At 38.5% G+C, this 23,296-nt stretch overlaps 1 protein-coding gene across 3 annotated transcripts in view; it reads left to right on the top strand.

The window, feature by feature from the left end:
- LOC142094562 (transmembrane protein 132B-like) overlaps positions 1–23,296 on the top strand; it is a 472,770-nt gene that overhangs the window by 426,410 nt on the left and 23,064 nt on the right. For all 3 annotated transcript variants that reach the window (XM_075176849.1, XM_075176839.1, XM_075176858.1), the window contains 2 exons: positions 16,648–16,853; positions 22,673–22,946. In XM_075176849.1, coding sequence (XP_075032950.1) covers positions 16,648–16,853; positions 22,673–22,946 — 480 coding nt within the window. The remainder of the gene's footprint in view (positions 1–16,647; positions 16,854–22,672; positions 22,947–23,296) is intronic.

The following is a 23,296-nucleotide window of genomic DNA, read 5'->3' as shown; positions in this document are numbered from 1 at the left end:
GACTGGAGTTGAATGGGATTTCACCAGGCTTTTGCTCATCTTTAGTAAGGAGAGAGGACGACAGCCAGTGAGGTGAGCAGATTGGTGAATGTGGCGGAGGCCTCAGGAGCAGGATTACTAGGACCATATTTGCATGGACTCTTCCCCTTTAATATATGAATGATGAGACTGAGGAAAACAATGTAGCATCCTGTTGGCAATAGAAACATTACAGTTTCAGGGTAAACAATGTAGAACTTTTGAAAATTGAGTTCACCTGTAAACATATATAAATAATCAAGTAATAATGGCCTAAATCATTTTCAAAATCACTTAATTATACCATCTAAATTGACAAACTGTCATCACCTGTTTAGTTTTTTGTTTTTTACAAATGCACACTACCTTATTGAAGCACCATTACTGCTACTAATTGTGCATAATTGTATAATTGCTTAAAGGATAATTGCTTTTAAGAAATATTTACAAATGTGACTCATCGCATAGATGTGTTAAAGTAATAACCTTTATACCAGAGGAGAAAACAAAATGTTTATTTAAAAACTACTATCCAAATGTGTTATTTGTATTTGCAATCTGATGGGAAGAATAGCAGCTGGATTTCTTGTTAGCCAATTTATAAAATAGAGACATATAAAAACATTAAGTACAAACAGACTTTATAAAGACACATTGCATTCATCAACCTTGAAGCCAGTGTGAGCCAGATAAGTTAGGCCTGTTCAGGTCAAATATTGATTAGTGCAGACATTGAATTTGCCTGAGCAGTCCTCTACATTTACTTTCATAATTATTTTTGGCTTTATGTGGAAGCGTCTAGTTTGCAGTGACAAGGGACTCAAGAATACTCCCTTTTCAAAACATACGCCCTGCATAATCTAGGATAGTATTGAAACTCAGTTTATTTTAAGGTCTTTGATTGCTGACTTACTGTTATAAATACATCAGTAACAGCAGAACAGAACAAGTTGGTCCATTTAGTGATCTGACCACCCACAGCACAGTAGCAGAGCTATTTCAGTTTTTAACTATACAATGCATTGAAATTAGTAAATGATTGCAGTAGGTGGTATATAGAGAAGAAAACTGTGCCTATACAAAGTATTGTGCATGTTCTTTTTGCCGTTGATGTAATAGCCTGTTGTGGTGAATTAGCACAATTATACTTATTGTATATATACAGTATACGCACTGAATCGACAGGAAATATTTTCCATTTTAACCCGTTGCTTTCCTGTATTGGTTATAACGTAAAACCTCCATGCTCGAGATTTTCAATTCATGTCACTTCAGCAAGGAAGTGCATAAAAAGATAAGCATCCATAATATTTAAATTGTAATCACTTTCATGTTCTCCGCCAGAAAGAGAAATACAATCTTTTTTCCATTTTCACAATACATAGCAACAAATGTGTTATCTTTGCGGAAGTGATTGAAAATTGTTTTAATCAGTTCTTGGGGACAAGCTTCTCTTGCCTTTTCCTGATTATTTTGGAGGACAAGTCTTGATTCAAGTGGATCCTTTGAATTCTAAATAAGAATTTACATCAATGGAAAGCCGGCAACATTAAGAATTAATGAAGCAGATTATGTTCCCTTAAACATGTAATTGAAAACCAGTGACCAGAACGTACAGACCGTAATACGCTTGGAAGAAACAACAATAATAAAGAAATAGGCTAGTTAATATAAAGGTAACCACTTCTGAATTGGCGAGCAAAGAGGAATGACGGTAGCACAGAGAAGTTAATAGCAAGCTCTTACTACAAATAAGACATTTATTGAATTTCTCACATGGATTATGAAACTGCAATAGTTTGTTTACTAGTGTAGTTGGCTAACGTCCCAAACATAAACTCCTAGAACAAACACTAGATGTCTTCTCCTATAGCAGCCGCCTTTCCCATAGAGCGAGTTTTGTTACAGGTACTCGGATGCCCCCATGTCTTAACTCTAAGTAGTAGGAGCTTATGTTTGGTGACCGTAGTGCTAGTGGTAGAAGCAAGTCCAGAAGACAGAATAGATTCTAGCTGATCGTCGCGGTACGGCAATCTGGTGGTGGTCAGGGCAACTGGAAAAACAAGCGAGGTCTGATAAACAGTAAGAGATCAGGGCAACAGGCAAACAGGCAAGGTCCAGTAATCAGGCAGAGGTCACAACAGTGGGCAGTCAATCAGAGTAATGAGCACACAGGCACAACCTGGAGCTCAGTGGTGCACGCAGTAGGGGTTTCTGGGTCTCCAGAAACCCCTTCCCTCCACTAACAAAGTGCTCCAACATACGGCACTGTACTATACAGCAGCCGCGGCGCTGTCAAAGAAGTGTCCGTGGCGGTGCTGTATACATACAGTATACGTACATGTATAGTACAGCGCTGCCGAAACGTAGCTCTCTCACTGGTTTTTTTTTTCCGGCAAAACTTGCACCCATATCCTACCAACAAGCACAGTCCACATACCCAACACACAACGGGAATATAAAATCACTGACACATTCTCATGTACATCCTCCAGTGTGGTGTACATGATACAGTGTACAAGGTTCCCTGAGGGAATTTACATTGGGGAGACCAAGCAGAAACTGCAATCCAGGATGTATTTCCACAGACACACAATAAAGAAGACTCTGGACAACCCCGTGTTTAAACACTTCTCTAGACCAGGACTCATTATGACAGATTTAAAAGTCCTAATACTGAAAGGTCTTTTTAAAAATGACAGGGAGAGAATTCAAGCTGATAAGAACATTTCATTCATTGATTAAAGGACTTAATTTAACACCTGGATTTATGACCCACTACATGGACACACTTCACACCCCACAGCAGAGTGCAGACCTCTGAACTCGTAGGACTTTTACTTCCATCCATAACGAAAATCTCCTTTTTATTACTTTGGCTTATCTTGATGATGCCCCTCCCCTGTACAAATTTCTTGATGTAACAGCTCTTAAATGTTGTGCTTTTTTCTCAGTCATTCATTTGTAAACCTGCCTGATGAAGGGGCCTCTGTGCTCTGAAAGCTAGCAAGTATAATATTTTTTGTGGTTAGCCAATAAAGGTATCACTCCTATAATACTTTTGTCTTTTTTGACACGAAAGTATTTAACATCACATAGATATTTCCGTTTTTTAAAAGACTGAGTTTGAGTTGAAGAGAAGACATCCAAGATGAAATGGCAGAAAGACAGTCAGTAACGTGAGACAACACGGTGAAAGATCAGGAGAGGATAGATAGATTTGTGTATCACCCGCATAGAGATGATACTGAAATACAAAGGTGCTTAATAGTTTTCCAAGAGAAGTGGTGTAGATAGAGCATAGCAGGGGACCTAGGACTGAGCCTTGTAGTACTCCAACTGTTAAAGGAAGTGGAGCAGAGGTGGATCCAGAGAAATTAACACTAAAAGAGGTATTAGATAGGTAGGATGAAAACCAGGATAGGACAGAGCCTTCAAGAAATAGGGATTGTAGCGGTGGTATGAGGAGAGGGTGGTCAACTGTGTCAAAAGCAGCAGAGAAATCCAGGAGAATTAGAAGAGAGTAATGGCCTTCAGTTTTTGCTGTGATCAAATCACTGACAACCTTGGTCAGCGCAGTCTCTGTGGAGTGTTGAGAGCGAAAGCCTGAGTGAAGAGAATCCAGTAGGTTGTTTTCTGAAAGAAAGTGTGTGAGGCGAATGTAGGCAATTCTCTCGAGATGCTTGGAATGGCATGGGAGCTGAGAGATTGGGTGGTAATTTGAGAGAAAGTTTGGGTCAGAATTTTGTTTTTTCAAAATAGGAGTAATCACTGCATGCTTGAATAGTGATGGAAAAATACCAGTAGAGCGAGAGAGATTACAGATTTTAGTTAGAGGTGGAATGAGCACAGGAGACAGGGACCTACCAATTTGTGAGGGTATGAGATCAAGAGGACAGGAGGTAGAGTAGGAAGAAGAGAAGAGAGTAGAAACATCCTCTTCATTTGTGGGATCAAATGAAGAGAGAGTGTCAGAGGGTGCTACAAAGGAATTGAGCTGATAGTTTGTCGAGGGAGATGATACCATTTCAAGTCTGATCTTATCTATTTTGTCCTTGAAATAGGAAGCAAGATCCTTGAAATAGGAAGCATTAAGGGATCTAGGACCTGATTCATTAAGGATCTTAACTTGAGAAACTTCTTATTTCAGTCTCCTGGACAAAACCATGTTACATTGCAAGGGGTGCAAATTAGCATTCTGTTTTGCACATAAGTTAAAAACTGACTGTTTTTTCATGTAGCACACAAATATCAACTTTAAATTTCAGTGTACAAATAAGCTAGCAAGTATTTGTGTGCTACATGAAAAAACAGTCAGTATTTAACTTATGTGCAAAACAGAATGCTAATTTGCACCCCTTGCAGTGTAATATGGTTTTGTCCAGGAGACTGAAATAAGAAGTTTCTCAAGTTAAAATACTTAATGAATCAGGCCCCTATTTATTATTGGATTGTGGTAATTGTCATTATTATGTATCGCTGCAAATCGCAGTAATACATAATGAAGCACTGCTGCTATTTACCATGTCGGGCTGTTTTGGGAGCCCTGGCGAAGACCCCCCCCCCCCCTCCTCTAATGGTTTTTTCCTTTTTTGATGAAAGCAGTGCTATGCACATGCATAGCTAATGTCTGTGCATGCACATAGTTATTTGACCCTGCAAGGGATCAAGCAAAGCTTTTCTGACTTCACTGGACCCCATAGAAAAAGGTAAACTGACTATCCTGATAAGTTGCTCAGTTTGCAGTTCCCATGGAGGTCTATGCGATGGGAACTGTGGTAACCAATGAAAAATAGGTTAATGTAGACGAAATCTCTGACTTGGGTACAGGCACTCACTGACACACTCACAGGTACCAAGTTACACTATCTCAGACATGACATCCTGTTTGTTACGTAAGATTTCATCATACTTCTGGCACATAACTCCTTTGGAGTCCACTTACATCCCCTGTATTATGTAAATGTGCAATATCTTATTCATGTTTCCCTCTAGTCTTGACTCCAATTAGCAGGTGGCAAACATACCTTACATCTAATTGACATATAGGCCTCCTCCAGTTATAGTGAGGTCTGCCTTGGATTTTTCAGTGATAGTCAATTGCCCAGCATGGATCCTGTCCCACACATGCTTCTGAATGTCTGTTGTATTAGTCCAGCACAACACATCTTCACCTGCAACAACATCCGCACCCCACTGCTGTCTACTCACAGCGCCATGTGGGCCACTGAGCTTCCTCTTAAGAAGCTGTATCAATTTTGTGTTGTTACCTTGCTACCCACATAAACCTTACAGAGGACGAGGAACTTCCTAGTCTTTTCTGATCCACATCTGACTTAAAGACATGCTCGCCAGATGCGTTCGGCACCTCGTCGGCGTGTGTGCCTCCTGCCTTGAATTGGACAAAGCTGCCAAACCAGGCATACTGCTCCCCTGACCAGATCTCTTCAACACCACAAGACCAGTGGATGCTGTAAGATAAGAAACAGAACAACCTCTCACTCCAGTTAGCCACTCATTGCTGCACTGTAGGAGCTGTCAAATGCTGAGGACCAGGGACCGTATGGGGAGCAGAGACAAAATGACCAATTCGGATTTGGTCAGACACACTGTTAATTGGCAGCAGTGAAAGCCTGGCCAGGGAATCAGGATGGAGGAGCTAATTGGGGGAACTGATGCTGGAGGGAGGGGTCCGTAACCTGGGCTCTATGGGGACCAACCCAGTGAAACACCATGATCACAGAGAACTGAGAGAGTCAAACCCAGGCTGGGGAAATAAAAAACATTCACGGGAAATGAAAACCAGGAAACCAGAGATTGGTCTATGACATAGGATAGAAGATCTGGCCAGACTGGTGGTCATAGAAATATAGAATTTGACGTTAGACAAGAACCATCTAGTCTTCCCATTGTTTTATTAACCTATGGTAACCTCAAACCCTATTTGATCCTTTATTCTTTATAAGGCATTTCTTATGTCTATCCCAAGCATGTTTAAACTGCTCTACTTTATTAGCCTCTACCACCACTGATGAGAGGCTATTCTACTTATTCACTACACATTCTGTGAAGTAATATTTCCTCAAATTTCTTCTGAACCTGCTTCCCTCCAGTTTCAATGCATGTCCTCGTGTTCTAGTACTTCTCTTCCTTAGAAGAATGTTTCCCTCCTGTACCTTGTTCAAACCCTTGATATATTTGAAAGTTTCTATCATGTCCCCCTTTCCCTTCTCTGCTACAAACTATATATATTAAAATATTTTAATCTTTCCAGTTAAGTTTTGTGCTGTAGGCCATGCACCATTTTTGTTACCTTTCTTTGTACAGTCTCTAATGTATTTATATCCTTCTGGAGATATGGCCTACAGAATTGAACACAGTATTCTAGATGAGGTCATACCAATGACCTATACAGTGGCTTTATTACCTCATTTTTTCTGCTACTAATTCCTCTCCCTATGCAACCAAGAATCTGACTTACCGTCCTCATTGCTTTGTTACATTGTTTGCCTGTCATTAAGTCACCTGAAATAGTGACTCCTAGATCCCTCAGTAGTTTTCATTATAGTGCCATTAATACCATATTTAGCCTTTGGGTTTTTGAGACCAAAGTGCATGATTTTGCATTTTTGGCATTAAACTGTAGTTGCTATTCTCTTGACCATTCTTCTAGTCTACCTAGATAATCAATAATTTATTTTACCCCTTCTGGTGTGTCTACCCTGTTGCATATCTTTATGTCATCTGAAATAAAGCATACCTTCCCTTCAATACCATTTGCAATGTCTCCAATAAAGATATTAAAAAGCACTGGTCCAAGTACAGATTCTTGGGGTACTCCACTCGTAACTTTTGCCTCGTGTAAATGCACTCCATTTACTATAACTCTTTGTTTTCTATCCTGCAACCAAAATCTTATTCATTCAACCATCTTAGAATACAATCCCCAGCTTTCAAGTTTATTTAATAGTCTGCAATGTGGGACAGTGTCAAAAGCCTTACTAAATTCCAGTTAAGTTACATATATGGCTTGATGTAAAAAAGTCAAAAGATTTTTTTGACATGATCCCCCCAGTAAATCCATGTTGTTTGATATCCTGTAAATTACTGGATTTAAGATATTCTACAACTCTTTCTTTTCAAAGTGTTTCCATCAATTCTCTTACTACTGATGTAAGGCTCACTAGTTGGTAGTTGTTTGCCTCTTCCTTGCTTCCAGTTTTGTGCAGTGGGACTACATTCGCTCTTTTCCAGTCCTCTAGAATTACTCCTGTAGCTAGTGACTGATTGCATAATTCTTTAATGGTATTACCAGCACCCCTTTAAGCTCTTTTAGTATCCTTGGATGTATCCCATCTGGCTCCAATGATTTATCCACTTTCAGTTTTGATAAGTCTGTTAGAACCTTCTTCTCTGTAAATGTACTTGTAACTTAACTGTGGTCCCTTCCCCGCTCTTTCTGTAGTGAAAACTGAGAAAAAAATATCAAGATGGGCAGCACGGTAGCTTAGTGGTTAGCACTTTTGCCTCACAGCACTAGGGTCATGAGTTTGATTTCCGACTAGGGCCTTATCTGTGTGGAGTTTGTATGTTCTCCTCATGTTTGCATGGGTTTCCTCCGGGTGCTCCGTTTTCCTCCCACACTCCAAAAACATACTGGTAGGATAATTGGCTGCTAACACATTGACCCTAGTATCTCAATCTCTCTCTGTCTGTGTGTGTGTGTTAGGGAATTTAGACTGTAAGTTCCAATGGTACAGCGCTGCAGAATTAGTGGAGTTATATAAAATAACTGATGATGATGATCTGCTATTACCTTGTCTCCATCAACAAGACTCTCATTCTCTGTCTTTAGCCTTATTATTCCTCCTTTTGTTTGTTGGTTGTGCTACGGCCCAAAGGAAGGTGAATCGGAAACCCAGGGGTGGGGGACAGGACAGCTGGAGGTAGAGGGGGCACAGGCACCAGAGCATAAGAAGTGGGGGCATAATGGATAGAGAGGGGGGTGAACTGATCAGGAATTGGGGGCACCATGGATGGGGGCCGGAAGTGGTAATGTGAGATGAGAAGGGCCATATGGGAGGGGGAGTGACTGTGGCTTGGCTTGCACAACAACTTCCAGGAGGTGACGGAGGGGGGGGGACATGGCTGCTTTGCATGGAACATTTAAAACAGAATAGAAAGGGAGGGATGTTGTGAATGCGGGGGGAGGGGGGGATGGAGCTTTAGGAAAATAGGGTGAAAAGAACAGGGGGGCAGGGGAAAAAAGAAAAACAAAGGAGGAATCAAATAAAAGGAGACAGAGAAAAAAAAAGAGCAACAGGGAACAGCCAAATATAATAAACAGGCTGTAGCTATATTGCTTTGCAGCAGGGACTCATCGGAGACTCCACAGCAGACTTAAAATGCTTAATGGCTGACATCTTTACTTCCTTTAACCTCTTAACCTTATTTTAACCATTCTTGAATAACTGACACACCACCTTAGTGTGCCAAATTAAAGGAGTGTATTTTGAAGGTATGGTGGGGGAGAAAAAGAGCAGTCAGTTCGACATCCGCCAGACACACCAGTATGCCCTAGCATTAATCATGGGACACCCGCAGATGGGGGGGACAACCAAAACCCACCCCAGGTGCACATATCTACCTTATATGTGTTACGTCTCATGGAAGACAACTATCAGTTGGTATTGGCACTGGCCTTCCCAGGGCGCAGAGTCTAACGAAACCCCCGATCTTCTCCAAAAATTGCCGCAAGGTGGGATGGTTTTAGCTGCCGGAGGACCGCATGTCGCGGCCCCTAGGTTAGCCCACCGATGTGATAGCTAGGTAGTTTGAGGATGAATGGTTGTAAGGCCACGTCAAGCTGGTTAATTAGCAGAGACTATCTGCACAGAGATGAGAGCCAGACGTACCTTGCTGCTCCAGAAGAGAGGCATGAGGAGGCTAACACCAGAAGACTCAGGAACTGTAGCCAGGTCAGTACACAGTAGATCAGTTGGTGTGTGTTGCCAGGGATTAATCAGGAGAATGGTAAATAAGAGAAGCCGAGTCGGTACACAGTAGATCAGCAGGAATTCACAAGGAGAGATGCACTGGGGAAGCACAGGTATCAGAAACAGCCAGGACGCTAAGATCACTTGTTGCTACAACACAGGAGAGTGTCAGAGTAAGGCATAAGTAGCAAGGAGTTATGAATTCCCTGCCTACCAGATCACAACCGCGGCAGCACTACCCGGAAGTATAGGGCCAGAGCAATCGCTGCGGACAAAAAGGAATCCTGACAATATGGGGCATTCGCAATGGGCACTACAGAACCCGCAAACCTTCTGGGCCAATGGAATGCAACCACAAGCCGACCCACCTTGGCGGTACTTGGACCGAGACTATAGCTGACTCCATCGAAGAGAGATGGGTTAAAGGTGCCCTCTACCGTAATGTGCGCCCTAACCACTGGCCGTCGACTGCAATGCATTTTCTGGCTATGTCCGGATCCCTAGGATCCAAGGCCTGCAACCACCACCTACCCTATCAATGCTAAACTTCTATAAACCATCCTATATAAACAAAACCATGTCCTCGCTGCAAACGCCAAACACAAAACCATCCTTTGGAACCAATCTTCTCACCTAACAGCATACAGAAGAGAAGGATATCATCACATGTTGTGCTAGCATACCTGACAAAGCAGCAGACCCGGAAGAGGCAATTAGTTTGCCCACAGGGAAAGGCCCCAAAATATAACCTGACGAACGCAAAGCGAAATAATGCAATCTCGTGGCAGTCTCACGCCACCCTCGAAACAGCTTCCATGAATTTTGACAAGATAGCATCACTAATGGGCCTCCTCTGATCAAGGGGCACCAGGCGTTCCCTCGCCCAACCCTTCAAAGCTTTTGGACTTTTGCAGGGTTATTCCAGTGTCAGTCCCAGGTTGCCTACAGTGTGAATGGTGCGACCCTGGTTTTTCAACCCAGGTCTCAACCCAGGTCTCACGTGAAGAAGGAATGGGGGGATTAGGAACACTGGAGGATGACATCACTTCAATGCTGCAGAGAAAAGAGCTGGAGAAAGCATGGCACACTGGCTAGAGGAAGAAGTGCGTGAGCTGCTAGCGATAAGAGGAGAGGAGGAAATCAAAAACAGATCACAGGCACTGTAAAGGATGCAACAGTTTACTATAACAGCAAAAATACTAAGAAATAAAATAATAAAAAAATAAAATAATGCTAGCAGATCTGGCCGTAATAAAAGCACTGCTGTGAACAGTCTCCATCCACTTTAGCCTCATCTTTGTGTGCAAAAAAAAAATTCCCCTCACCTCACCATTTTTCAGCCAATTAAAGCTCCTCTTGTGATGACTCACACTTATTGCCATGGCAGACTCGGGATCAGTATGAACGGGGCCGACCTGGGAAATTCCCGTGTCCAAGGTACAGTGTGAACAGGGTCTCTGGGAGCTGGGATGCTCTGTGACACGGCAAAAACCTGAAAATCCCAGGATATTGCAGGGGTGGCGATGTGAAAGTGGTATTAGTAATATATATAAAGTTTTACATTTAAAGGCATAAAAAGTTACTGACCTAGACGTGATAGCAAATGTATGTGCTTCTTCTATACATTTGTGCATTATAAAAATAAATAAATATAAAACAAGCATATCTGGAAAACATGAGCTTAATATATGACTATTTTTTGTTATGAAAATCCTGTTAAATCTGAAAATGTTAACGCGTGGTGATATATCCACCTCAAGGAAATATGGAACTAGTTTATCATTTTATTTTTGTTATATATAGTTTTCATACTGTTATTTTTATGTTTGAACTTAACTATTTGGCCCATAGCCATAGAGAATGCCATTTAGTTGTATAATACATGATGATTCACTCAAGTCATTTGCCAACAAACTGAATGCCTTCTTAACAAATGGAAATAATAACAGCAGAGTCTCTAGAAGCTTCGAGCAGTCATTTATCACTACAGTATATCTATAATATATATTATAGTTTGTGATGTTTGTCTTAAGATTCCTTTTGTGGTTATGTTTCAAGCTCTCTGTTTCAATTTATATATATTTTTTACATCAGTATCAGAATTTTCTAGAGTAAAAAAACCTTCCCAATCCTCAGAGGTGCTGTGTGCTTAGCTGTTTTTTGATGAAACCTGTGAAACACAAACGCGTGAGTGGGTGGTTAATATGAGACAATCTGTTTACAACAGGTTATATAGAAAGAGGGATTTGTCTACATTATTTGTAGGCATATATGGTTGCTGATATTTGTTTAATACTTTTTTTAATGGTTTTAGTTGGATAATAATATTAATGATTATGTTGATAATTAATAAAATGTCTTAATACTACTGTCAAGTATTTTATTAGTGCGATTTTATCATAATAAACTATTATAATATTTGAGGCAATAAAGTTTCCACCCCATAGTGCAAATTATCTCTTACATTGCTTTGTTTCCTTTCCTCCATTGTATTCTATTGCGTTGCCTTGTGGTGGGTGTTCAGGAGGGTGCAGGAAATCTGGGGGTGTGGGGGGGGGGGAGTGAAAGTAAGCAGGTGCAGTGGGAATTCCGGGTAGTGGTGTCCGGTCATATGAGAACCAAGGTTCCCAAATTTCCTCCTTTGTATTCTTTTTCCATAATTTAACTATGTAGTATAATATGGCAAAAATGTTGAAGCATTACTAGAAATATTTCAGAATTCTGTATAGCCAATATGTATTCACTTGTGTTCTAGTATAATCCACGGTTGGTGTGACACAAGTGCTTTTCATTCCAAATGTAAAGTCCTAATTGCTCCAAACTAAAGTGATTTAATCACTCAGGAAGTTTTTAAAACATGGGCAGCAGTGTTTTGGAAAAGTGTCCGAACAACTCCTTTATCTGAAATACCTGGTGTTTGGGCAGATCTTGTCACACAGTCTATTTTAGGTGCTTGTTATAAGATACACTCTTATTATAGCTGCAATAGAAAAAAGTATATACACCTCAGGTGTGAGAACTTTTGATGCTGGAAATGTGCTACTGTTAAAGCCGTTCATGTGCCACCTCTTTAAAGATGCACCAGTCATAACTTATAATAGTGGTATAGAAACCTGCAACCAATGGCCAGAAGACCATCCAATCATAAGACTTCCTTTTCTATTGCCTCACCGCACAAGCAGGGTCAAGTCAAGTAGATGCAAGGGGAAGGGAGCGATGTCCATTCAATGTCAAACTAGTACTGAAAGAGACAGGGAAAGAACATCCAACTAATGAGGAATGTAAAGGGAAAAATCGTTTTTACAAAGTGGGCCATTAGCAAAGTTAGAAATAGTGCAGAAAGTGCCTCATTTCTGTATCATCAATGCTATTTTTAAGTAACTGGTCCCAAAAATTAGGTGAGTATTATGCAAGTATTGTGAATATTATATCTAACCAATGGGATACACTGGTGAGTTTTACTTTTTACTTGTGTAATTAATATTGCATTCAAATTAATAAATGGTGTGAAATAAAAAAAATACAAAAAAAAAAAGAAATCCTTCCACATATCACCTGCTTCAGAAGTACTAATGAGGACAATTTGTTAAGCATGATTTATTTTTATTTTCCTTCTGAATTTCATCAGTGTCACCCTGTTCTCTCTAAACATTTATTATAGAGGAAGTTCTAAAGTATAACAATGTTTTATCCATTTCTGTCGCAGCACCCAATGATTTATCATCACATTCCTCACTTAATTATACATGTCTGATATTAATTTTGACAAAGATCCCCAGACAGCACCTACTTGATTTAAAATTTCAGCCATAGTGTCTCTCAATGGTCGTGATTAATGTGCTTAAAAATGTCATGAGACGTTTATGACACATTACACGATGAAATGACAGGGAGGATAATAGTGGCTAAAAATTATGTTTGTTTTATTCCTCTTCTTCTTTCTAGGGATTAAATATAGCAGCTCTTTTTGCTGACAAGGATTCTTATTGTGAAATTAACTTCAATTTTAACCGTATCTCTTTATCAGATGTAGTAATGGTAAGTCTAACAGAACTGCAAATTACAGTTTTGAGCCTCAGTAAAATATAACACATCTTTACTGAGAACATCTTTAGTTACATACAGTTTATTTCTTAAACAACCAAATAAGTCTTTTAACACTGGGGTATAGGTTCCATAGCTAATTTGTATGGTTTTTTTGTTTGCAAAAGACGCACATTTTATTGCCACAATCAAATTAGTGTCCCAATAGTCAGTGTAGAATTTGCAGTGTTCTAGTTTTGAGAAAATGTTTCCTACTGCCTTGAAGATGGCTTCTATTTACCTCTATTTCAGCTCGCAATGTAACCTAGTTATATAAAGCTGCCAATATTCTATTGGACAGTATGAATATATGTACCTATGTAGACATTTTGGCCAGTACATTGTTATTTCATAATCCTGAATCTAGAAAAGCACTGTTCTGGGAGAACTGAGTGGACTTGTTTGTTTATATATCACTAACACCATAAATTAAATCTGGGAATAACTGATACCCAGAAGCATACAATTTGACATACAGGCAGTAAACTGAAAGAAGTGAGATGTTTATAATATTATATGATTTGATATTATATCATATAATTTGATAGGGCAGAGTGCATACATAATAATAATAATAATAATAATAATAATAATAATAATAATAATACCGTCGCTGTCTAACTCCTGAGATTTGTCCCATCTCACTGCATCTGACTAATAGTTCTAATATTCTACTGGGTACCGATGTTACGGGAAAACTAGTTCTTTATACAGTTATTTTGTGATACTTTTTTAACATAGCACAGTAGCAAATACTATTTATGAAGAAGTAAATTTACTGCTGGTCATTAGTTTGAATTGCCAATAAAATAAATTAGATGTATCTTTCTAAGGCTATGAACATACTGGTATTTGCTATGCATAATGCAATGTGTATCTTATTGCATGTTAAAACGCCTATAAATAGATTGTAAGCTTGCAAGCAAAACTCTCTTTGTCTGTTTGTTTATCTCCAGTTTTATTCCGGTGCTTGCTCCCAATTGTAAAGCACTATGGAATTTGCTTGCATTTTATAATTCAACAAGTTAACCCGTGCATGATACTCATGCATTCTAGTCAGATCAAGCTACTTAAGGTGTTAAAAAGGTTCTTGTCATGCATTTGGGCCATAGCCCAGGCCTCAACCACCAACCACTCCCCACTGTCACCCCCGGCAACCACCAACCACTCCCAACTGTCACTTCTCCTTCAAGAAATATATATATATTTTTTTAAAATCTTTATAAACACTTTTAACAATTAACAAATTAAATTAACAAATTAAAAACATCTTAGTATACCAAATTTCAGCCCTTTCTGATTTTTTTTTCCACACACACTAAGAATTTAGTAGGTCAGCATTTATAGGCACTTAACTTGCATTATATACAAATTTTAAATCTAGACATTTAATGCCAGAGTGTACGTAGCCTAACGAACCTGTGCAAGGTGATTGAAAGTGATTTGGAAGTGTTGTCATTTATTCCAGGGGTCACTTAAAGTGTAAAATAGAATGTCTGGGGATAGAGTACATAGCTTAACTATATGAAATATGGGATCCTTAAAATCTATTAATTAAGAAATATATAAGATGGACTTGCACTTAATCCTCTACGCTCTCTAATCAATAAATATATTAATAACATAATGAAAATTAAAAGCCTTAACCTTTATAAAAATCATTGTAGTCACTCTTATGCCATGTGTTTCTTTATTATAAATGACATTCTAATATCAATAGCCCATTATTTCTAATTTGTGTGCTCTCTTGATCTTAAATGTTGCTTTTCTGTAGATTATTTGCCAATTTTTAATAAATATTATTTGTGTCAGTGCTTTAGCAAAAGAAACTACTTATAAATAATAATTATTACTATTATTAAAAATATATACCTGGTGGTTGGGAGGGTATAAAGAATAAAGGAGAATGCATATGGAACATGTCAAACTGGAATATTTATACTATTAAACATTTATACATTTTATAACTTTTAATACATTCAGTACATATTAACATAATAATTTATGAAAATGGTTCTAAAAATAAAGCTTGAAGCAAGCAATTAATATGAATGTAGGGATTATTTTAAAGTTACTTCATAGTGCTATAATTATCAAGTTCATTTTAAAAGCTCAAAGTTCAGAATGGTATGTTTTGGCACATTTTGGTAATACCTAATAATGAGTCATTAGAAAAGTAGCGATTGTCAGAATTTTTTTGTCAATTTTCAGTGACTGTGAAGATTACTTCCTTAGAGGTTGAAGTGCAGCATAAGAATTAAGAAAATTATAGCTGTGATGTATTAGTTACATGGTAGAGTTAGTGAAGTCTAACCAAAATAGCACAATATGGTGATCCCTGCATTGCGGAGGACACGCCAGATTATGTGCGAATGGGGCGAAAACCACACCTTACGACTGGCATTCAGTCACATTGTTTGTCACTAATGAACATAGCCAGGAAATCTATTAATTATTATATCACATTTAACGTTGGTCAAAATAGTGTCCATCTTCACATGGAAGATGGTGATTAAAGAGGTTACTAAGTGACATACTAAACCACTAAGTTTTTCCTTTTAGATAGTCCTTTGTTCCTTCCTTCATCTTGGAACTAGTTGATGATTAAAATAATAACCTGACTCTTGCTGCTAACCACAGGTGACCCTGCTATGCTTTTAGGGTGACTTTGTAAAATGGTTTTTCCCCGACCCACAAGATCATTTTGTACAGTGCATGGAATCTTTTGAAAAAATAAAGAATACAAGGACTATTCAGAATATTGTATCTATTTTTTCCTACCCTATTTCTGTTTCTAACAGAGGTCCATAAAGAGCACATTTTTATTTTTGGGAGAAGAATTGAATATAATGAGTATCTATTGTATGATAGCCGACTTATATGAAAATAATTGAATCATTATTTATATCATCAAATGACAAATATGATTTTGAAAAGATCTGTAATGTACATTTGATCTTTTTCTCTATGGGTGTTTAACTCCTTATATGAACCATTCCCATGCTGTCTATATAAAACAGGTTTGATCTGCTTCATTTCTCAGTTAAACAAGACAATCTGATCTCAGCAAAGTGTTTTTCAAAAGGCTACAATGATAAATGAATCTCTTTAGAATATAATTAGTTCTGCCCACTTATTCAGCTTGACAGAAATCAAATAATGTGTTAGCATAGTCCTTTCCAGTTGGAATTGAACATTGGAAATATAGTATATGTCATGCAAACCTTTTGGAAACCTAAGGTGGAAATCTTATTTTTTTTCTTTTCAAAATTCATGTGTTCCAGGTAACGCGTCCATATTGATTATATGAAGCATTACAAGTCCATGATCTGCATATTTTGTAGGGTGTAACTACCATAGGTGAGCTGCAATGGGGTGAACCATCCCTATTAAAGCCCAAAGAAACAGAATACACTATTTGCTTTCATGGGACTTTTCCACCTTCTATTTTTCCATGTTGATCAAAGCTATAAGTTGATAAGTACTAATGTTCTTCTCTCCAATCTGTTCATTTGCATAAGCTTAACTGTTTAATATCTTTTTTACTCAGGTTTCCGACAAATGTGATTCTATCTTCGTTAATGGCAAAGAAATGAAAAGTAAAGTGGATACGATTGTAAATTTTACATACCAACACATAACCACCCAGTTGGAAGTGACTGTATGGGCTCCGCGCCTACCATTGCAAATAGAGATATCTGATACCGAACTGAGCCAGATCAAGGGCTGGAGGATCCCAGTCTCTGTTAATAAAAGGTGGGTAGATGACTTAAGATGGCCCTCTGGCTCTCTGTCAGACTTGGGTATATGCATACATAAACATGTATGATCAAATGTAAAAGTTTTGGCTGTTAGGTGCTTGCATTGAATGGCGGGATCTGACAAGGTTCCATAACAAACTTGAATGATTCAATACTTCATACTTCTTCCCCTATAGCAGCCGCCTATCCCATTTATGCGCTCACAGGTACTTGTATGTGCCTAGGTCTTAAGCTCTAGCATAGTGGAAGCTTATATGTAGTACCGTAGCAGGTGAATAGGAGGTGTAGCTGAGACAAGAGTGGATGGTCAGGGACAGGCTGAGATCAGGGGGTCGTAGCAGGCTAGGGTGGTCATGGACAGGCCAAAGTCATGGCTGGCAGCGAACAGGGAGATCCGAGGTACAAGCCAAAGCGTCAGGGCAACCAGTAATACTAACGAGGTTCAAAACAGGCAAAGTGTTACAACAGAGGTCAAATAGAGATTCCAGCATAGTATCCAAAGGAATAGCTGAGGTGGTCACAAAGCAGCTCACAAAGATGTGTATGCACAGAAAGCTGTAACCGGCAGGGAGGCTAAACCCTCCCTACCTTATATACATGAGGCATCCAATCAAAGGGTAACCATGCAGGGGATGCTATTAGTCTCCTAGGCTGAATCTAAATTAACTAATTCATTACTTGTGCAATTACTTGTTATCAGCAAAGAGCGTCCCAGCTGTCGCCTTGGTAACGGCCGGGACGGAGGGAAAAGTGATGTCCCGGTCTTCATGGTGACGGCCGGGACGCAGCAGAGAGAAGGTAGTGAGTTGGGGCACCGCCACGGCTCGTGACATATACACTTTGTCATAAGATCGTTTTGGTGTTATCGTCTTATGGGGTAGACGGCTGCACTTCAGACAGATCAGCCAAATATACCACACCAGTAAATTGTTTTGGTTTGACTTCCCACAGATAGTTTTATTCATCATATTCAAAACAAAGAACATTAACAAAAGTTCCTAGCCTGTCTGGCTTCTTACAAACACACAGACATACCCTCTCTCAAGTAAGGGACCTTGTGTCCCACACACATAGAAAATACAAGACATACTGGTCACCATTTGCAGTGTCTCTCTGGAGGATCCAATCCCCCGCCCAGGTCTGAGAAATGCTCAATGACCTGCCTAGCAGCCTTTCAACAGGATCATCAGGTGCAACTCCTAATTACCAGTAACTTGCTAGCTGGTTGGAAAATCTGAAGGGGCTTTTTAAATAGAGCCCACCCCTCTCTCTTTATTTATACCCCATGGATACTTACCAGTTTTTCCTAAAGCTGAACACACTCATTTGAAAGCACCTTCCCACACAAAACAATCTCCCTGGGGTTTTAAAGCACACAAGACAGAAAGCCTGGGACATATTGTATACCTTTGCCATTCACCACATGCCCAGTGCTTCTGTCACAACAGATTTATATAAAATGAAAAACCTCATGATATATGTTATTATAAATATGTCTCCTGCTAATTTTGCTCTCTGCAGAGGCCAGTATAGTATAAAGAAATTTGTTGGGGCTTCGTGTAAGTGAAAATATGTTTCCTGCACACAACATTCAGCCCTTTCGGAGGAGATCACCTCTTTGTACGATAAGTACCTTTTAATGAGGCAAACCTAATAACCTTGAAATAGTTGCCATATGGTAATGTATACGTCTAGGAGGTGATTTGCAAAGAGTAAAACACCCAAGATACAGCGCAGAATAAGCTTTGGTCCCACCCTGTCACTGATTTGTATAGGTGTTCCTGGATTGATGCCAAAGTACATAGATTTGCAGAAGAGCAGGAGTTTGCACAGACTAAGCAGAGGAGTTTTGTGGAGCACTCCTCACTAAGCACGGGGTAGGGACACTGATGCAACAGCTTTTACAGAGCCAGGCAAAAAAACAGATTTCAATTTGCAGAGCAAGATTATGAAAACAAGTTTAAGGGAGAGGGTGCATGTCTTCGGTATTCAGTACTGTTCAGAGGGACATAGGGCCATTTTCCATTCACAAGTACTTTTTAGAATTTTACATCATCTTAGATCTGGTGACATTCATGTGCTGTCTCTTTAATAGGATCCATTTTTCAGTTTGGCTGAGAAGCACATTTCAAGGTACACTCCGAGCAATGTAATAAAACATTTTAAAGAAGTTCAGATGTCTGCTCATGGTTACGATTAATATATGCCATAGATTAGGCTATAGCAAAAATTACTTTAGGAGAAAAGCTACAAAGTTTAATTTGTTAAAAAGGGTGGATCTAAAGTGGTAAGAGGCTGCACTTTAATGGGACATTTACACTTTTCAGTGCTCCTATTCCAATTGTTCCATCTTGCTACACTGAGTTTCACTTCTAGGTTGCTGAGGCATTTCCCAAAAGCAGAGTGTAGGTGTGCTCCTTGTTGTATGCACTAGACAGACTATGAAGGTGAATCAGTGCAAAACAAATGCATTGTTTGTATCCAAATAAGGTTAGTGTCTGATGTGTGCGACCTCTCTGTTTTCCAGTACTTTAATTTTCAGGAATACCCCTCTTGTAAAACAAGGTTTGTAGGAATCTATGATCTGCAGACCTCATTCATTCAATGGAGAGAGGGCTACCTTACAACAGCTGTTGGGCTGCAAGCATCCCAAGAAACTGAATATCATCATTTGTGTCCCTGTGGGTATATCTGTGAGTAAGGGGATGTTCACGTGATCTGTCTCAAGCATCTAAGGAGCTTGTACATGATCACTTCATAATTCTCAGTAGCTTATGTTGACTATCTCATCCTCAAACCCCGAGCAACAGATGTAGTATGGGTTTAGCAAAGCAAAAAACAATATGAAGGTCTAGGAAATTATTAACAGATTTCAGCAGAATTTAACTAGTTAAAAACACAAAATAAAATAAGTGGTAATTGTATAACGTAAATGTTTAGGATCCTGGCGTGGAGTCAACTTGAGGTCTTTTATATCTCCACTGTTAGTTTCGGCTTAATTGTTTTGTGGTCTATTGGAGAATGGTGACTTGTTTCTGTTTGCTTGCTTCTGTCCTGTAATGACAGAGGACATGAGGGTTAATGAGACATTTAAACTGGCAATAAGAAGTAATTGACAGGCATTTAATTTTGGAATGTAAAGTTGTACCTCTTGTTGCTAGGTGGTCATCTCTCTCTTGAACAAATGAGGTTTCCAGATCATAGATCACTGAAAAGCATGTTATATTCTATAGGTGGCTTGCAACATCTTTTGGGAGAATAGCTCTAACCTGGTAGTTGCCCTTAATGATTCAACTCTTTTTAGATCCATTAACCTACAAAAGTTTGGTAGAAAGGCCATCTAGCGGTCTGCATAATTTTGTGGCCAGTGAAAAAGAATCCCTTTTAATGTTGTTATCTACTTTGCGAAAGGGAAAGCTAGAAGCATTAAATTTGACACATTCATTATTAGGTTTAGATTAAATAAAAACCCTCTAAAATGCAAGAAGTCTTTGTAGTGTACGTTGTATCTTTTGAAGGAGAAAAAAAACCTCTTAATTTAACACAACATTTTATTTTCCATATTATTCCTGATAACTTATGAGCATAAAACGAAGAAAGAGGAACAGAAAAGTCTGGATTTAAGGCTGGTGCACAATGCAGTCCACGCTCTAAAGTTTAGTTCATGTTTTAACATATAACCCCAAAACAAAATATGTATATACTTTTAAAATATAACTTTTATCAATTAAAATAAAATATCTATTAATTAAAAGCAGCAAAATGTATACTTGATAAGTGAAACAAAAGTGATTCAAAATTGCTGTGTGTCACTTTTGATGTTTATATTTATATATAGTAGAGTTATAATTAATTAATGAATGTCCTGTAGTTCCTATTTAGTATAAATTCCCTGTTAGTACTGATTGGTTTAATACATACATTTCCAAAATCTCACTTGTATTTGAAAAAGATCATCATTAATTACAAATTTGTCTGATCTCAGAAAAGGTAATAGACATCATTTCTAAATGGCTTTATCCTATTTAAGAGATGATGGAATGTTGTGGTTTCTATTAATGCAGTAAAAATAATTTTTGTAACAATATTATGTCTGTGGATTAAACTAAAATTGTATAGTGGCAGTCTTGTACTCCCTATAGTGATAGCAGAAACAGTAATGCGGATTAAGCGGTTTTATGCATAGAACTAAATGACGGGAGCGACTTGCTCCCTACCTATCCGAGCTCTTACTTTGGGTTTGGACAATATGAGACTGGTAAGTAATAGCTCCCTACTAACAGGATATATTTTATGATTATAAAAAGTGTAAAATTAAATCATTAGATCTGTCACACACAGCAGAACGGTGACGCGCGTTTCGCTGTTAGGCTTCTTCCAGGCAATTATATTTTAAATATATATATATATATATATATATATATATATATATATATATATATATATATATATGTTTGGGTTATATGGAAAAACATACACTAACATTTAGAGCGTGGACTGCATTGTGCACCAGTTTTAAATCCAGCCTTTTCTGTACTTCTTTCTTCGTTTGATGTAAATGGTGGCTGGTTGGTAACACCTCCATACAATTTATTCTAGGAAATCAATTAAGGTGCCTATGGAATAACAAAAATAACCAATTGATTAATATTATATTAAGAAGTATAACAGTCCCTTCAATAATCTACTAGTGCAACAATACTTTTTATAACTTATGAGCATGCCCAGAACTGGGCCATACACCAGTGAACAGAAGAACATCCAATTAATTTTCAAACACAAAGAACCCTTACAACATGCTATGGTCTCAGGGGCTGAACGAGGAGGGGAATGGGTGTATGCATTTAGTGATGACATCCGTGTATAAATGTGTTTGTTATCAGAAGCAAATGTAAAAATACATTTTTCATACAGTAAACATTAATAACATCCTAATAAATGCATTTTCTAGGGGGTGGGAATGAAGTTGACTAAATTATTATCAGATGATATTAATTGAATACTTTTTATTACTCTGTATGTTTTTTTGTAACTTTATATTCCACATATGTATTGGACATATCCTTCAGTGTCTTGTCTGTTAGAGTAAAGCGCAGCTAGACCCGCATTCAACAAGAGACATTTCTTCAGATACGCTTCTTGTTGAAGACGGACTTGCATGTGCCTGTATTACGTGCACTTTAAAAAAAACACAATTTAAGTTCATTTTGCGTGCCTTAATGAATCAGACCCAATGCCAGCTATTAGTTATATCCTAGTTGTTGGAACCTTATTGATTATGGTTTGAAAGATTTAGTATTTTGAAGGTAAACCTTCAGTTACCAGATTCAATTCAGATTTGAAGAATATTGGTAAGGCATAACTTATAGGGGAAAGCATGGGTATTCAATTACATCAAACATACATAGGTTCAAATTTCAGTATTAAAAAAATTAAATGCAAGAACATTGTTTATCTGAAAAGGGAAACTAGTTCCCTCTTTGTTGAAGGAGAGAGAATACAGAACAACCATTAGTCTCTGTTGCACCAGATTTACTAAAGAACAAATCTAAAATGCTCTTGTAGACGCTTACATTTTAAGATACATTTTAGTAGGGTCTGAAACACTTTATGGTAGACACTTGTCAACATATGTTCATCCAGGATGTTCTCAGTTTTGAAGTGGGCAGGCATAGAATAACTCCTAGCCAATTAGATGTTTGTAATGTTACAGCAGCACAGACTATTGAAGAAGAAGTCTGCAGGAAGGCAGTGACTTTTGCTCTAAAATAAATGTAAAAAAATGTTTTCATCACATAATTAATATCTTTGTAGACCAACCAGAGATAGTGAAGATGAAGAGGACGATGAGAAGAAAGGACGGGGATGTTCCCTGCAGTATCAGCATGCAATGGTTCGTGTTTTCACTCAATTTGTTGCAGAGTATTCGGATGTTGGTGGACAGCTGACATACATGCTTGGCTCTGATTGGCAGTTTGACATCACTGACCTTGTGAGTGACTTCATGAAGGTTGAAGATCCCAAAATAGCTACACTGGAAGCAGGGAAGGTTCTGGTTGGACGTGAACAAGGAATAACAACAGTCCAGGTAAAATTGTAGCATATTGGTATCTGTAAGTTAGGACAATTTGTGTAATGCAGTGGTCAGGGAACAGGGGTAAATTACCCCAAATGGGGTAAAAATTAAATTCCTGGGGGTAATATTGCAGATTCACATGCTGTCAGTTGGCTTGTAGACCCCTTTAAATGTGAAATTGCTGTTATACCAGAACAGCCGCAAGGGTTGGCAGAGGCACTTCTTGAGCATCGATGCAATAATGAAGCACGTATTACATTTGAAAACAAAGCAGATCTGTCATATTTTTGGATGTCAACAGCTGCAAAGGCATTCAAAATTGCCCATGAGGAGGCAGTCAAAAAGGTGCAGCCTTTTGCAAC

The sequence above is a fragment of the Mixophyes fleayi genome, chromosome 1 (assembly GCF_038048845.1).
Source record: "Mixophyes fleayi isolate aMixFle1 chromosome 1, aMixFle1.hap1, whole genome shotgun sequence".
Taxonomy (NCBI): Eukaryota; Metazoa; Chordata; class Amphibia; order Anura; family Limnodynastidae; genus Mixophyes; species Mixophyes fleayi.
The sequence above is the reverse complement of the archived record's forward strand: the minus strand, read 5'-3'. Positions and strand labels throughout refer to the sequence as shown.